Raw genomic sequence first — 16,543 nt, forward strand, 5'->3', positions numbered from 1 at the left:
TCTACCAACCCTACAGTTACTCAATTACCAACTAATGATAAAATGTGTAAAAAAAATTTAATAAGACTATTTTGGAAGCAGAAATCGATACTTCTGTTTAAATGGCAATTATTTCGTGAAACGCAAAGAGCGTATCTATGCGAAGACTTTTGCTCTTCATTTTATGCGCTGGTTATATGCTCGCTCTAGCTTCATATGCCCCATGCAGTTCGGATTGAGTGGGTGATTTATGAAAAATTCAAAATTGAAATCCTCATCGATTTCCTATCGGATTAGGATTTCGTTCACTAGTACTGACTATTGTAACTGTATCTGTTTATGAGCTGAAACTTTATATAAATCAAATTTAAAGGGTTAAATGTGGAAGCTCAATACTTCAAATAACTGCAACTTTATTCTGATTTTTAGATTAAAAGCTATGAATTCAGTATTTTTAGTCTGGATTGCTTAATAAAAAGCTTGTAAAATTTTCTTCTCGATGAAAAATAATTTTGCAGTTTTTTGTTGACCTTGCGAACAAAACGTTGCATATTTTCAGTGTTAAAATGGAGTTTTCATTATCAAACCAAGTAACTTAGCAACTGTTGCACTTTCAATAAAGAGGAAGAGATTATTTTTCAAATTCACTTTTCATTCTTCAACAAAACTATGCCAGTCAACTTATAATTTGAATCGAATTGATATCAACATGAATATCGAAGTTGCATCAGGGAAAATATTAGACTTTTCACCTTGTCCTTGTTCACAGAATTGAGTTTGAAAAGTTAAGAATGTCATGAGATACGAAATGTGACAAAAATTGACAATTTTATTAGTCGCATTTTTAACAGTTTATTGTTGCTTCAACTGCTACAATAAACACTATAAATCAACATTCAACTATTGAATTTCCTAACATGGAAAACATTGCTAAACTTTTATCCAATAACAATTCGTTCTTGTTCCCAATCCTAGATTCAAATTTACTCCAACATATTCAGTGTTATTCAACATTCCCACTCAAACTCCCAGTTGATAGCAGAATAAAAATATGATGAAAAGCCCAACAAAATACAAGATAAAGATGAAATCAACTGAGAGCTAATCAAAGACAGTCTAACAATTATAATCACAATTTATTCAAGTTGATCCATCAATACTGGATTTAGATGCAAAATATATCAATAGTTACCTGGGAAACATAAATACAGACAAATTATCATTATTATCATTTTGATGAATATCCAATTTCACAGATTTCAAATCTTTTTCTCCTCTTTCCTTTCCTTCCCTGTTTCTGTTATTATTGAATATCCAATGCTGTTTACCTTGAATATTATCATTATTACTTTTATTATTGTTGTTACATTTTGAAAGGCTTTACAATACAAATAATCCTTTTCATGTTTCTCGTTCTTCCATTCAATAGTTATCTTGAAAGAGGAATGTTGAGGACAGAAGAAAGAGAAAATTCTCTTTTTGTCTTCCAAATGAAATTCTCTATTCTCAAACTCTTTCCATTCATCAACAAAGAACAAGGTAAAAATTATTTTATATAATGCAATATTTTGTTCCCTCAACGGAACTGGCAACTCGAAACTCGACGTTATTAAGTTTGCTTCTCAATTTTGACAGTAAATTTTCATTCCATCACAACTTTTCCTGCCATTATTATGATTATTATTGCTATTACTGGGAGTAAATAATATTGATATTTTACTTCGTTTTTTTTAAAAAAAATGATAATATTTTAATGGAGAAGAAAAAGAAGAAAATTTCTTTTTCATTAAGGTAATGGGATTTAAATGAAATTTGAGATTCACCATTTAACCTGTACAAGGGTAAAAATCAGAATTGAATTGTTCGTCGAGATGAAAAATTTTTGTTTCATTTTTTCCATTCTCTTGCAGAATAATTTTCATCAATTTCTTGTAAGAAGATATAAGAAGAGAAGAGGAGAAAAAAATGATGAAAAATTCAATGCAAACTTTGCTTTTTTACTTTTAAATTGACAAAGTTATTCAATTTTATTTTTTCAACAAAAATTTCAACCTTTTTCTCCCTGTTACTCAATGATAATGATATTTCAAATTCTTTTCCAGAAAAATCATTTCAAGTTTCAGTTTACAATTTAAAATTACTTTTCAACATCATTAATATCATGGAAAAAATTTTTAATTTCATCTTCACTATCAATTCCATGATTAAATTATATTCTTCTTTTTATCTGTTCCAATATCATTCAATATTAACCAAACCTTTGAATCAAAAAATTGAATTAATTTCTTAAAACCATGGCAACATGAAATCTGATTAGTAATATGATTATAGATTTATCATTATTCAAACTCTTATCCAAATGTTTGCCAATTCTGAGCGAAAAATTATCGAGCATAAAATTCATTTCGAATATTTGATTGGAAAAAAATTTGATAGTTTAACCTTTCGTTTCAATGTTGATGCAAAGGATGATTCGAGTAACTCTTTTACTTGAAAGTTTTGGTCATTTGAATGTTGGTTTTGTTCACATGAAAGATGGTTCTATGCATGAGCTTATCGACATCTGTTTGCACTTGGAGTTATCTATTCACCAGTGATGAACACTTGTTGATCACAAAGCAACAGGTTTGATGAATGCTCATTGGGTTAGTGAGTGAAAAATTAAATGTTGATTTGATAAATGAAATTAAAATGAATCAATAAAACAGTAGCTTTCAACTGTAAATTGTTTGGATACTTTTTACTCGTACTTTTTTCTCTATTTCATGAGATTCTCAGGAGATTACAGATTATACCAGATAACGGTTCATTAGGAGCCAATTTATTTTGACAATTTCATGATTTCTTTGCTTTCTTCGTAAGTTGTTTTTTCTTCTTCTCTTTACGTTCATTCGTTAGTCTTAAATTTACTCCAACCGGGGTTAAACAACTGTAGATTTCGAAAGAAATGATGAAGATTAAGATGATGATGATGATGATTGGTAAAATGTTAATGAGATGATAGATGAGTTGACTTTGATGTTGGAACAAAAAAAGCGTTTTAAATGGCAACGAATTGAATTGAAACAACTGGTAACATGTTAACCCAAGGGAATGGTAAAAGTCCAAACAACCATTAAATCAATTCAATGAGAGCATCATTTATGATTTGTTGATGATGTTGATGAGTGAACAGATAGGAAAGTGAATCAAAATTGCGAATCAAAATTGTTTTCCAATCAATTATTTATTAATAATTTAAATAAATAAATAAGTTATTCAATTTGCTTCATTTTCATTCTAAAGTGAATTACTGATTTCATTACAATTGAATCTTAACTTGCCATTCAAATTAAATTTAAATTTATTGTTAATGCACATTGAATAAACTAGTGTAAAAGTCGAGCTTGAAACATTTCAGTTTCAAGATTCAGAATAATTGAGCGATAATAAGATATTTCAAGTAAATTTGCAAACAAAAAGTTGAAATGTACAGCAAAGATGAAATGCAAGACTGCGAAACCTTGTAAAAACCTTTTTACTGTTGAAAGAGCATTTACTAGGTTTATCATTGTATTCATTGTTTATTGAACATGAAAGAATTGCTTTTATAAGACATTTTCCTTAACCATTCAACCTGTAGAACTGTGAAGATTTCCAGATGAATCCGGAAATGCATTTTGGTTTCATTAAAGAAAATAGTTTTTTCTGTTTTCCAGAATCAAAAAGCTACAAAAAGTATTATTTGCTTGAATAAGGACAATTAGAATGTCGATCTTTGACAAAAATTTAAAATCTTTTCTGGTTGATTATTTTCGTTTCCAACTGTGAAAATTGATCTGATGAGGGAAAAAATGTTTTCATCATTTTCTATCAATTTGACCAGTTAATTGGCTATTCAGTGAAACTTGTTATTCACTTGTTTCCCATTTAAAACTGTTGCTCATTGACTGTTGTCGTTTCTGGTTGATGAAGCAACAGACAACCCACACAAGGTATAATGTTGACCAATTAGATTCAATACATTAAAAGTGAATGGCGATTGAAATAAAGAGCAAAATTTTCGGATAATGAGAGTCGTTATAATGCATTCATCAGCTAATTTGATGATGTGAATTAGCAGTTTCAATTATTATGGTCATTGGTTCATCATCATTTGATAAATAAATCTCTAGATTGGAAGCAATTCAATATTGACAGTTAATTCACCTGAATAGATATCAATGGTAACAGAGCAACAAATTGAAGCGCAAAATGGATCATGTTGTTGCATCAGTTAATAAATATCTGAAATAATTGTTTCGTTTGTAATATTACAAGAGAATCGTGAAAATTACATGAAAAGGCAAATGTAATGAACAATCATTAAGATGAAAAAAAAGTCTGTCAAAGTTGAAGAAACCAAGAAATATGTTAAAAGAATCTTTCATCTTCTGAAATTTCCAATTATCATTTCGTCTGCAGTGAAATACTGTAAAGCTATTGTTCAAGTGTTTATTGCATAAATGATAATTGCATTTACAGACATTCAAATGATATTAACAGCTTTACACACTTTCTCCATCTTATTCACTTCACTTTTTCCTTCCACTTGAAACTCTTTTCTTTTTTTCCTTTTTGTGCTCTTCTTTTTTATTTCAGGTTAGGAATGAGTGATGAAAATGAGGCGAAATTTGCACAAAATGATAACACAGAATGTTCATCTTGGAAACTGAGGCTGTACATGAAGAAACGGTACATTCTGTGAAGTATAAGTGAACACAAAGTGATACTTTATTTCAATGGTAAACTGGTTAACTCCAAGTGAATCAACATGTTAACCTCTTTTTACTCCATGTTATTTGCTCACTTTTCCCTTTTAATCCCATTTTTGTGTAACATTTACAATATTAGTTCCATTATTGTCCATGAAAAATGTTTCAATCTGATACTTGTTTCATTTTTTGACATTCAATTTTCAAAGGTAAACAAGCTTCGATAATTGCTGTTGACAGAAAAGATTCTAAATCAATGTTGAAAATATTATTCAGGTTAATTTGTTTACTAAAGACTGAAAAATTGTATTTTCATGTTGACAATCGAACATTTTCATTCCAAAAATTTTCATTTTCTCAACTTTTTTGGATTTTGTTTCATTCTTTATGATAAAGGCTTTAAATAATGAAGATATTTTCAATTCTTGAAAAGTTCAAAAATCAACTTCTCGAATTTCAATGAATACTGTTATACTGATTCAAGATTCGTAAAAATGGATTTTTCGCAAAAAATTGCTGAACTTGCGATGACAGGCTGGAACTTTTCGACTCTTTTCTTTGTAGATTTTTAGAAGCAGATATTTCTTCTGCATTTCCAACCAATTTCCAAGTTTATTTTCATGTCAATAGTTAATTGGAAAATTAATTTACTCGATTATCGAAATGAAACAAAAGTTTTCCTCTAAGTAAAAGTTTTCCTGGTTAACATTTTGGGCGAAACAGTTTGTTGTAATAAAAAAGAGGTTAAAATGAATATTGTTATCATTATTATTCGTGAAGTGATGAGAAGTGATAAAGAAGACAGAAATTGGATTCTGTCAACTTTTTTTGCTTCTCTTCTCTTTCTTTCTCTCTTCTTTCTCCTTTCTCCTCCATTCCAGGATTGAATCAAATTTACACTTGACTCGGAATAACTCTCAATGCTGGAAGGCTTTGATTAGTTTACAGTTTCCTCTAATTGCTTCCCTGATGCCTCCAAGGAATTTTATCTTCTCATTTATTTGCATTACTTTTTCTAATAACATGATTGCCCTGTCTATCTGAACCATATACCTGAAAGAAGAAGCATTTTCATTTCTCTTTCCAATTCTATTTGAGAACCAGATTACCGTTATCATTCCTTCATCCTTTCATCCATTCCCAGTTAACATCATGTTTCACATCATTCAATCCTCTCTAAACCATATCGAATTCCTTCTTCATCAAAAGGGAAAGAGAAGAAGAGAAGAGAAAGAAAAAAAGAGAAGATTTTCCATTGAATTCACCATGAACCACTCAAATTGAATAACACAACTTTTCAATCATCACAATCATCTACTTTACATAATTATCTTCAAAATTATCACATCATCAATGAAAACATTTTTTTCTCTCTTCTCTTTGCTACAACATTTTACTTTTGCTCTTCACTTGAAAAGATTGATTCAGTTTCTTCATGTGATTATCACTTCATTAGAAACTCAACTGTAATGAAGAAGGAAAAATAATTCTTCAAGAGTTGAACTTCTATAATGAGAATTGCTTTTAAAAAGATTAAACCTGTTTACATGATCAATAATCGTAAACGATTATTGCTATCTTCAGGCGATATCATGTCATGTGTCGAACCAACCTGTGAACCCAATGAGTATTTTTTCCAGTCAATTTAATATTCCAATGAATTTTGTTGTTTCTTGCAACTTTGTCTCAATCATAATTCTACCTTTAACTGTACTTGGACTCGGATAAATGTCAATACAAAATGTTGAAACTGCAAATTGAGTCTCAACTTGTCAAACAGGGCAAGACTCAATTATGCAAACAAAGATGTTCAATATTCAATGATACAAGTTTTCCAGTTGACACTCTTTTCCTTGTCAAGCTTATCATAAACCTGTTCAATAGTGACAGTGAGTTGAACTCAAAGTATCCATTTTCATGATCTCTAAACTCGCATCAATTTTTGGTTCAATTTTCACCAAATGTAAAACTGAAAAAGTATTCAGCAAATTGTCTTTCAATGAAAAATTATCATTTCTTATCATTATTTTTCCTCTTTCTGTGTTGTGCAAATAAAAAAAGAAATGATATTAAATATTAATATTAATAAATCATGAAATGGATGATTTGAAAATTTGTAATCTTTTTCTTCTTCTACTTTTACTGTTTTTCATCGTTTTGTTGATGATAACTTTGATTGAAGATGGCGAAGGAAAAAAATCCATTAACAATCTTTGGCAATAAAATTATAAGCAAATACTGGTAACATCATCATGGACAAATAGTGAGATAAACTTTGATAGGAAATGAGATTGAAAAGTCATCATCATCTTGATTCAGTTGAATTTAGTCTCTAGTGATTTGGGAATGAAGAGGAAAAAACTTTCAACTCATAACTATCATGGTTAGCTGATGAACATTGATTTGAAGAGTAAGGGAAGAGTAAAGAATCAATCAGAATAAATGTAAAAACAGAAGAGCAAAAATGGAGAAACAAATGTTAATAAATGACGATAATTTTAATGAAGATAATAGCAGAAGCAGAATAATGTAAATGGTAATCAAGTTTTCCTTTTTTCTTCTCCTTCCATTCACAGTTGCATGTAAAATGAACCAGGTAAACATTTCATTGATTCAATCAAGAACAAATTGGCAATGATTAAATTATAAATTTCAAGTGGTTCACAAGTCAAATTAATGGGTTAAAGCAGGGAAAATGGAAAAGCAATTGAAAGTGAAAACAAAAAGATTGAAAAAAGTAAAGAGCAATAATTGTTTTAAATCAACTTTTAATTGTAAACGAAAATTCATTTTCTTTTGATTCATTTTATCATTCTCATTTCACTCTTGCATCAGCTGAATGTCATGGTGAATGTGTGTGTTCAAGTTGTAAGGTGCAAAAAAAGGATGAATTTGTCTTTACCATTTAATAGATGAAAAAATAGACTAAATTAGATTAGTTGGTAAATGAAGTGAAGTTGAATTAGTAGCAAAAACTAAACAGAATTAAATCAAGTTCAGATGATAATCGGAAGATTATGATGATCAGATGATGGAAGATGAGAAAAGTGCGATCGTTTTAAAGATTTTTTTCTTCTCTTCTCTTCATTTCCATTCTAAAATGTACTTGAAAAATTATGAAAAGTAATGAGAGATTAACCGTTTGAAAAATGTTCAGTTTCCCTGTCAACATCATTTAACTTCATCATGAATGGAACCTGTTAAGAGTCATTTTCTTTCTTCATCATCACCATCATTTATCATCTTCAACCAACCAATCTATTCATTTATCTTTATTTTAACTTAATTTCACCTTAAAATGGAATCTCATTATCCGTTCAATTTTCCCTGTTTTCCCTGTCACTTTGAAAATCTTTTCTGGTTCCAAAAACCGTTTTTTTACCTTTTTACCTTTCTCGTCATTTAATTGTCAATTATGAATGATTATATCAATCGATAAACTGGAGGAAAAAACTGTGAACAGATTATCGTTAACATTTCAACAGTAATCTTTTATTCTGGCAACTTTTCATGTTTTTACAATTTTCACCTTCAAGTCACTTTGTTTTCAGCATTTCCTGATGATAAATTTATATCATTTGAAAAAATACACAAATTTATTCAAGAGTTTTACCCTTACATCTCATGATCATCTTTTAAATAATATTAGCAATAAAGAAGAGAGAAAAAAAACTCAATTTCTTTTCCTTTTTCTTGAATTGCATTGAAAAAATATTTGATTCACAAAAGATCTCAATATGCTTTGCTATTGTATTTTGCATCAATTTTCAGCTTCACTCATCAATGCCTTAGGGTATTCAATGAACTGAAATCAAAGTTGCATGTTAAGAGGGAAAAAAGATATTTGGTTAAATCTTCTTCCTTTTTTTTGCCTGATAACAATATTACATTTGAATGGAAAGAGAGAAAAGGCGAAAAGCCAAAATTCAGTAAATTAGCAGCAATTTCATTCCAATTTGTATCATGATGGAAGCAACAGATTCTCCTGATAACATTAAATGTCAATTTTGTGGGTGAAAATTGATTAGAAAAGTTGAAAGCTCAATTGATTGTGGATCAACATTGAAACAAGCGTAAAAATGGTCTTCAATTCCCAGAGTTGAAGGCGTTTAACATTGAAAAATGAGAGTAAAATTGTTCATCAAAATAATGTTTAATTTTAAATGTTTACTTTTATTGTTACAAGCTAAACTGGTTAAATCAATTGAGATAAATGACTGACTTATTTCCGTATAAATTAGCCAACCTGTTAACCCTATTACATTGGGTTAACTTAAATTGGGTTAACTTGAACATTTTTTACTTTACTTTTCTGGTTCTTTGCTTTTTATTACTTCTTCTTTGTATTACATCTGTATCTTTGGATATTTTTGCTTCCATTCAATAACATTTAGACCTTTTTGTTACTTAAAAAGTCCATTAAAATGAAAATCAAACATTTCGATTCCCCTGATTGTTTCGGATAAAAAGAAATGAACACAAGAAAATAATAGGAAAGAAAGTTAATAACAAATAGTTGCACACCAAGAATGAGCAGAAAAAATGAACAAAATCTCATTGGAATGAAATTTTGTTTTCATTTTATTTGTTTAAAGGTAAAGTAAAAAGGTTTGGATAAAGATTTGGGAAGCAAGATGATCAAAAATGAAAAGATGATGATGATGGTGAGAAAGGATTGCAGGGATTGGAACACGAGAAAACTGTGATTTGAACAGTTTTGTTTCCCTTTTTCTTGTTCGCAATCAACAAAAGTCGACAAAAAGATGAAGATAAAAAGATTTCACTTCTTTCTTTTTTTTCATCAACAAGATGATCATTTTTTTCTGCTCAAGCTAAATCATCAGGGAACTGTCAGTCTTCATTGATTGCCTAGACTTTAACAATAAGGCGAAACAAGGTGAGTTTACCTTTGAAATGTTACTTCTTGTAATAGTCATTTGTTTGGTTACCTGAGAAACAACAGAATTCATCTTCGCACTTTTATCTTCTTCTCCTCTCTCTTTACTCTATTCATCTCAGCATTTTCTTGCCTTTCAAATTTACTCTAATATATTGAGGATTACGGCTTCTTTTTTGCTACCAACAACTGGATTTACTGAATTCAGATTATTGTTTAGCTTTGCACATTTTCCCATCAACAATGGAATCAGAGAATGAATAAAGATGAAACAAAGAATATCATTATCAACATCATTTTCTGGTTACTTTTCTGGTTCATCATGTTCATTTACCTTGCTTTTTTGAGCTTCAACAATTTTTTCCCAAATTAAATTGAAAGGTTTAATTCCTTGTTTAAACACTTTCTTTCAACTCGTTTCATGTTATAACACTTGCACACAGGTATCTTTACCTTTTATTACCAAATTTGTTTCTTTGTTTTTCTGCTTCTTCTTTCCTTCTTGTTCACCATTAATATTTTTACATCTCATGAGACTAATTAAAAGTTTACAATTTATTGAGTTCAATCTTTCATTCATTTTATTTTTACATTTTCTCTCTACTCTTTTTTGTCTACTGCTTCAGATTACATTGGATTACAATTAAAGTTAAAACTTGCAGTATTAACTCAATGATTTACGGTAAACTTTAAATTGTTTGCTTTGCCTTTTGGTAATATATTAATGACCCAACTATAAATCAATAGGAAAACCAGGTTGGGTTCAAGAATTATCTTTAAAAAGATAAGTTTCATTTTTTGTCTGGTATTGAAAATCATGATGGCAGTTATCATCATTAAGATTCATTTGGATTCAATTCAATGGATTTAATGGAAACTATTTCAATTTTTGTAAATTTGCCTTCCTTTGTATAATGTGAATTGTAATTTATGGTTAAACCTTAGCAATCATCATTTTGGGTTGCAATTAGAGGTGAGTTTAGACAATTTTCGCGATAATTGGTTCAATTACAATCACAAATGGCTTTTTCATTCCTTTCCTTATTGTTTCTTTGTTGCCTTCACCAACTGATTTTCAATCTATGCTCTGCTCCATGTTTACATTATTAATTCATTGCAATTAGAGATTTTGTTAACCATGTATAATCAAATGAGTATGCAAATGAGTTTCATGGCTTTAACGGTAATGTTTACAAAGATGATTTAACAGCCAATCTACCACAATTTGAAGATTAAAATGTAGGAGAAGGAAAAAAAAGATTACATTTTCCCAATGTTTGCCAATGATAATGGTGAAGCTTGAAAAGGATTGAAAAAAGATGAACCATTTGATTGTTATTGATACGCTTTTTGGTGAACAATGTTAAATATTCAGACATTTTTACCACCAAATTTCCCTGCAACTCCTGATTATTGAAACTGAAGAGTGTTGGTCAGGGTTAAAGTTTACCTCATTGCTTGTAAAAACCATTGATTATCTTTATATCAACCTAGTTTTTTCTCCTCCAGTAATAATACCTGTCATCTTCAACAATATTAGTTTCAAGTTATTATTAGTTGTTGATATGAAAACAACAGAGTCACAAATTAAAACAAATCTCTGTTCAAGAGTCTCTCAGTCAAAATTGAGATTACTATTATTATATTACCTTTGGTAATATTATTTCCACTCTCACCCTCTCTATAAATGAATAACGAATAATCCACTTGAAATGATGTTGATGAAGATGATGATCATGGTATATATTATCCGTCACAATTTTTCAAAAGCAGAGAGAAAAGAGAGAAAAGAAAAATTTACAATTAATTACTCAATCCAACTCAACCAATATAACTACTTACTTTCAATTGTTAGCCGTAACCAGTGTTACACAGCAAACATTTTTTTGGTTACCATACTTCTCCACTTTAATCACTTCAATCGAATCAAAAGATCTACTTTCAGATTCATTATAGAGCATCATATATAATAGCAGTTATTCATAATGAATTATGAGAGATAAATCAATAATTATAGCGAAATAATAACCACTTGTTGAAGTCAATTTAAACAGCAAAACATACTTGTTGAACCAACAGATTGCCTCAACAGCATTACCGCCATCTTATAACATGAAAGGTAAACAAGCAAAGTTGAACACAACTATTGACTTGTAAAGATACAATTACTAAATCATCAGAATTCAATTACATTGGAAATGTAAAAAACCGAATTGATTGAAAGTGAAATGTAAAAAAATTGGAACCAAGAAAAATTGACAAAACACTTGTTTGTTGAGACAAAATGCCGAAGACTGTGAATTGAATAAAACCAATAAGAACTGTAAATCACTGGTTGAACACAAATTAAAATAGAACTCAGTTTTGTTACTTTGAAATTAGCCCGAATTTTGTATCATAAACCATAATTAAAATTAACAATTAGGATGAAAATGGATTAAATTTTAAAAATAAGCTCACCCAAAGGTAATGAACTTAACGGTTCTTCAAATTCAACATTTTCATTGACAGAGCTTTGAGCGCCATCCTGTGTCTCTTTTGGTAAACTTTTATCATTTGGTTCGATATTTGAATTTAATCTTTTATCAATTGATTCACTTTGTTCATTGTCATGCTCATCATTAGATGAAACCATTTTTTGATGAGCTTCAGTATTAGATGAAAGAGACTCAACAGGATGATTAGAGCCAGACTCGTCGGGAACAGATGAAGACCAAGAAGAGAGTAAATTATCCGAGAAAATTGGTTTTTGATTAAGATTGGAGGATAAAGCAACATCACGAACAGTTAACTAAATTGAGTGAATTAAAAGATTCCAATGTTCATGTAATAAAGATACAAACTAAAGGTATCACAATGTGTTACTTACATAATCATTTAGATCAGGTAATTGGGACAGATAATTAACCAATGGCTCATTTACTTCAAAACGATTATCTTGATAAGCATTCCAAACATTTGGATCATATTGGAATCGATTGATTGGTACATTGTCTTGAGATAGTTCTGGGAAAAATAAATGAAAAAGGTTAACATTTCTTGTAATATTTACATTTGGCAAACATAAATAAAAGTCAAAATTGATCAACTTCATTTCAATTGAAATTACTTATGACAACAAAGATTTGCATTCATGTAAATATTGTTCAATTCAATTTTGTTGCTGTCATGTATTTATAGTGCATTTTTAAGATTCAATTTCATAATTTTTTTCCTTCCCATCTTTCAAATGTATTACTTTGATTTGTATTAATCATCAAGCAAATTCAAATAAATTGGCATCAATTTGATTTCATTTTAAGATTCAATAAAATTAATCCTCAAGCTGTTCCATCTAGCGTTGGAAAAAGAAAATATTTAAAATGGCAAAAGATGAAACTGAAAAATCATAGATAATGTTACTCAAACTGTTTCTATCGTTTGATTAAATAATCCTTATTTTTTGCGTTTGATTATTTTCTGTTTACGTTTAATTTTACCTTTTATTTTGTTTTCGTGTTCAGTTTATTCTATTGAAATGGTTAATGACATAGTGATTACATAAAAGGTTAGCGCTATTATTAGTTTAAAGCTTTGCTTAACTCGAATCGAATGGTAATGTGATGTTAACCAGAACAATGTGTAACTGTCAAATGTTAACTTTATAATCACTTGACCAGGAAATTTGTTACACATTTTATACGGTTAATATGTATAACTTTTGGGTGACGGATTCAATGGTCAATCCAGAGAAACAGTCAATTGATTGACCTTTCAATGAGTCTAAGCTTGTTTTAGTCCTCAACATCATTCGATTTCTCATTTAATATTTTTTTTTATTTCTTTAGACTTGCCAGTTATCATCAACTAGGTGACATATTATGGGGGAGATAACACTTAATATATGGTTGGAAAACTCATCTCACTGTAAATAAATAAAGATCCTGAAGTGTTAATATTGACAAACCTGACAAAAGCTGTCTCTCGGTCAGGCTATGGCAACAACTTTACAAACTGCTCTATTTGCCTTTTTAAATTATTGGGAAGCGAAAATTTCATGCTACAGGTATGCTGCTACAGCTATCGGAAAGTTTAACACATTTGATTCTATGTCATCAATTGACAAAGAGTCACGAATCAGTCAGCGTAATAAATATCAATAATTTCACAAATTGAAATATTTATCAAGTTTCCAGTTTATAAAATCAACGTAATGACTCTAGTCTCTTAATCTGGTTGACTTTGAATAAGTGGATAAATATACTGATTGTCCTTTGTAGAAGAAACAGTAAATTCATCTTCATCCATTGTTGAAATTGCGATTTAACTTAAAAAAAGCTTTCTGGTGATCTTTCCTTGTAAAGATGAATAATGAATTTTACTGAAAGCTCAGCTCTTCATTGTTTCAACAAAAGGTTAATGGGAAAGTGTCATGTCTACTATAGCTTTAGATGATGATGATGATGATTATCTTATTTAGTGAATTATACCTAATTTCAATGTTATTTTCTTTCATGAAAATAGATTGGATTTTTATTGATTGAAGAGATTGACTATAAATGAATCAATAAGATGTTGGTGCATCGGAAAGCTGTTTCAAAGGTAAGCCTTATGCAGTAACCGGCAAAAACTTACCATTTTCTTGATTTTCATCTTGATTTAAGGTTTCCATCAATATGGGCTCGTCTTTATTATTATTTGTTGCCATTAATTGAGCAACATCTTCTAATAATGCCAAAAGTGGCCTTGATTCAGCTAAGTCATCAACCGTTTCCAGAGGTTCACTTGGTTCTTCATCTGGTGTGAATTTTGCTGTTAATCTTTCTGGTTCAATTTCATCTTCTCTAACCATGGTTTCATCTGGATTATTATTTTCATTATTATCACCTTTCACCGATCCATCGAATGGCAACCACTGGACGATACCTTCAGTAAAACCAGGCTTAATTGGGTTGAAATAATTACTTGATTGAACATCTTTTAACTGTAAAATCAAGCCAAAGATAAAAAATGAAACATGAATAACAGGTAAACCTAAATTCAACCTTAAGCTCAATACCAATGAACCAATCAACCAAAAGTATCATCTTGCTGTCTGTTAAGTCATTATCTCCATTAATTAACTAAAAGGTTAAATTATAAATTAAGGCTTAGCATTAATATTAAATCTCAACATTATAACATTGGAACAACAATCTATTCTAAAAATATCTTTCTTCACTGTCATCACTGTTGCTCTCCCAAGCTAAATGTATAATCAATAAGTCTATTGTTTTCTTATTTTTTTGCCCAGGTTGATTGAAATGTCAATGGTGTTGATCAAAGTTGCAAGGATTGTTAATTGAACTTGCTGCCAACCTCTTTGGAATCAGGTTCATGAAAAAAATATGTTGGTCCTGGTTTCTTAATATCGTAACGGTGTTGCCGATAAAAGCTCCAACGTCTACCGGGAAATGAATTGTCATCTGAATCATCGAAATCTTGATTACCTGATGGTGAAAGGAAAAACAAAATTAGTAAAAATATTGTTACAGGCGAAATGGTGAAGTCTTTGAAATCTTATTCAATCCTGGTTAACCATAGAAGGTTGAAATGGAAACCCACAAAAAAATGATTCAACCTTTCAGATAATTTGTCTTGTCAACTTGTCTTACCTAAAAGGTGATCTGCATAGCTAAGAGTAGCCAACAGATAAGTATAAAGTAAAGGTAACCACATAAGCCGGAAATGGAAACAAACATGTCGATGGGATTTCATGATGGTCATTTGAAGTCAAATGAGGACGATGGTTGAGATTATACGAAATGGATTCAATGACAGATACGATGAAAGTGTTGAGGATTAGACTCTGTCTTGGTTGAACCTAGTAACCTTTTTACCATGAATACGTCTCACAATGTCAACAATCAAACCAGTTGTTGACCATAAAACTGTTATCAATAATGATGATGATAATGATGAATCAACATTTAATATTGGTGAAAAGCCAAGAAAAGATGGATGACTGTGAAGGAAACAAATGGACTTATGTTGATGAATTGTGACGATGAAAAGCAACAATCGGTTAAATTTTTTTTAACAAACAATTTTTTAAACATGAAAAGACATGAAAACGAGTTGATTGATCGACATTCAGCATTCAACAATAAAATAATCCAAGATATGAAGTAAATTGAACTGGACCAAAATTAATCCATAAAACAGGGTTTAACTCTTGTAAAATGAAAAATAAAAGAAACCAGAAAAAATGGTTTCCAAATTGAGACAATTTAAGATTTCTGTAATTCAATAAAAAAACGATGTTTTTGGCCAATTTTCTGGTTTCTTTGGTTTCAAGATGAGGTATAATTAATCCTTGGATTGAACAATTCAACAGTTAATCTTTACATCAAGATTGAAGGTTGCAGGTTAAACCAGTTGTTGTTGTTAAACAGTCACATAAACTGGTGCGATGTAATATACAAAAAAAAAGGTTTAGATTGGCGTAAATTAACAATTAAACTTCAAGTATTGTCATCCATGATTGTGATTAACCGATATTAAATTTAAAATGATTAAAGGAAAGAAACAAAAATTATATTTTTTTCAATAATAATAATAACAGATGAATACGTTTTTTTGGATAAAAGAGCAAAGAGGAGTTTAAATGTACCAAAGGATATAATACAAGGCTGGGAGTTGATATTTTGATTCTGTCTTTTTCTTTCTCACAATATTCCTTTCGACGTTTCTCTGTCTATTTTCCTGTGTTCTTTCAAGTTATCAGAATAGCTCTAATGGAAGAAGAAGAAGACTGAAAGAAGAAAAATTAGTGAGCAAAGGAAAATGGCTACCAGAATAATATCGATTGATAAGTGCGTAGGTTTTTCATGTTATTTGAACACTCAGATGATGAAGATAGAAATGTTTTTTTTCTACTCTTTCGATATTCTAATTTTCATCTTCATGATTATCA

General features: G+C 29.8%; 1 protein-coding gene and 2 long non-coding RNA genes across 3 annotated transcripts in view; 1 reads left to right on the plus strand and 2 right to left on the minus strand.

Annotated features, from left to right (window-relative positions):
• Positions 1-15,379, minus strand: part of LOC107359054 (uncharacterized) — a 39,565-nt gene extending 24,186 nt beyond the window's left edge. The window contains exons 1-5 of the mRNA XM_015925502.3: positions 15,243-15,379; positions 14,947-15,077; positions 14,224-14,572; positions 12,479-12,615; positions 12,070-12,400 (exon numbers count right to left, since the gene is read on the minus strand). Coding sequence (XP_015780988.2) covers positions 12,070-12,400; positions 12,479-12,615; positions 14,224-14,572; positions 14,947-15,077; positions 15,243-15,354 — 1,060 coding nt within the window. The 5' untranslated portion in view covers positions 15,355-15,379. The remainder of the gene's footprint in view (positions 1-12,069; positions 12,401-12,478; positions 12,616-14,223; positions 14,573-14,946; positions 15,078-15,242) is intronic.
• Positions 10,995-11,594, minus strand: LOC112540000 (uncharacterized). Its single transcript, XR_003084040.2, has 3 exons — positions 11,452-11,594; positions 11,259-11,315; positions 10,995-11,134 (listed from the first exon to the last, which is right to left on the minus strand). It is a non-coding gene; the product is annotated as an uncharacterized LOC112540000 (long non-coding RNA).
• Positions 13,021-15,901, plus strand: LOC107359056 (uncharacterized). Its single transcript, XR_001568008.3, has 5 exons — positions 13,021-13,156; positions 13,437-13,654; positions 14,113-14,190; positions 14,253-14,616; positions 14,882-15,901. It is a non-coding gene; the product is annotated as an uncharacterized LOC107359056 (long non-coding RNA).
• Positions 15,902-16,543: the final 642 nt, after the last annotated feature.

This window comes from Tetranychus urticae, chromosome 1 (assembly GCF_039701765.1).
Source record: "Tetranychus urticae isolate SD_2017Ah chromosome 1, NJAU_TeUrti_SD_1.0, whole genome shotgun sequence".
Lineage (NCBI taxonomy): Eukaryota > Metazoa > Arthropoda > Arachnida > Trombidiformes > Tetranychidae > Tetranychus > Tetranychus urticae.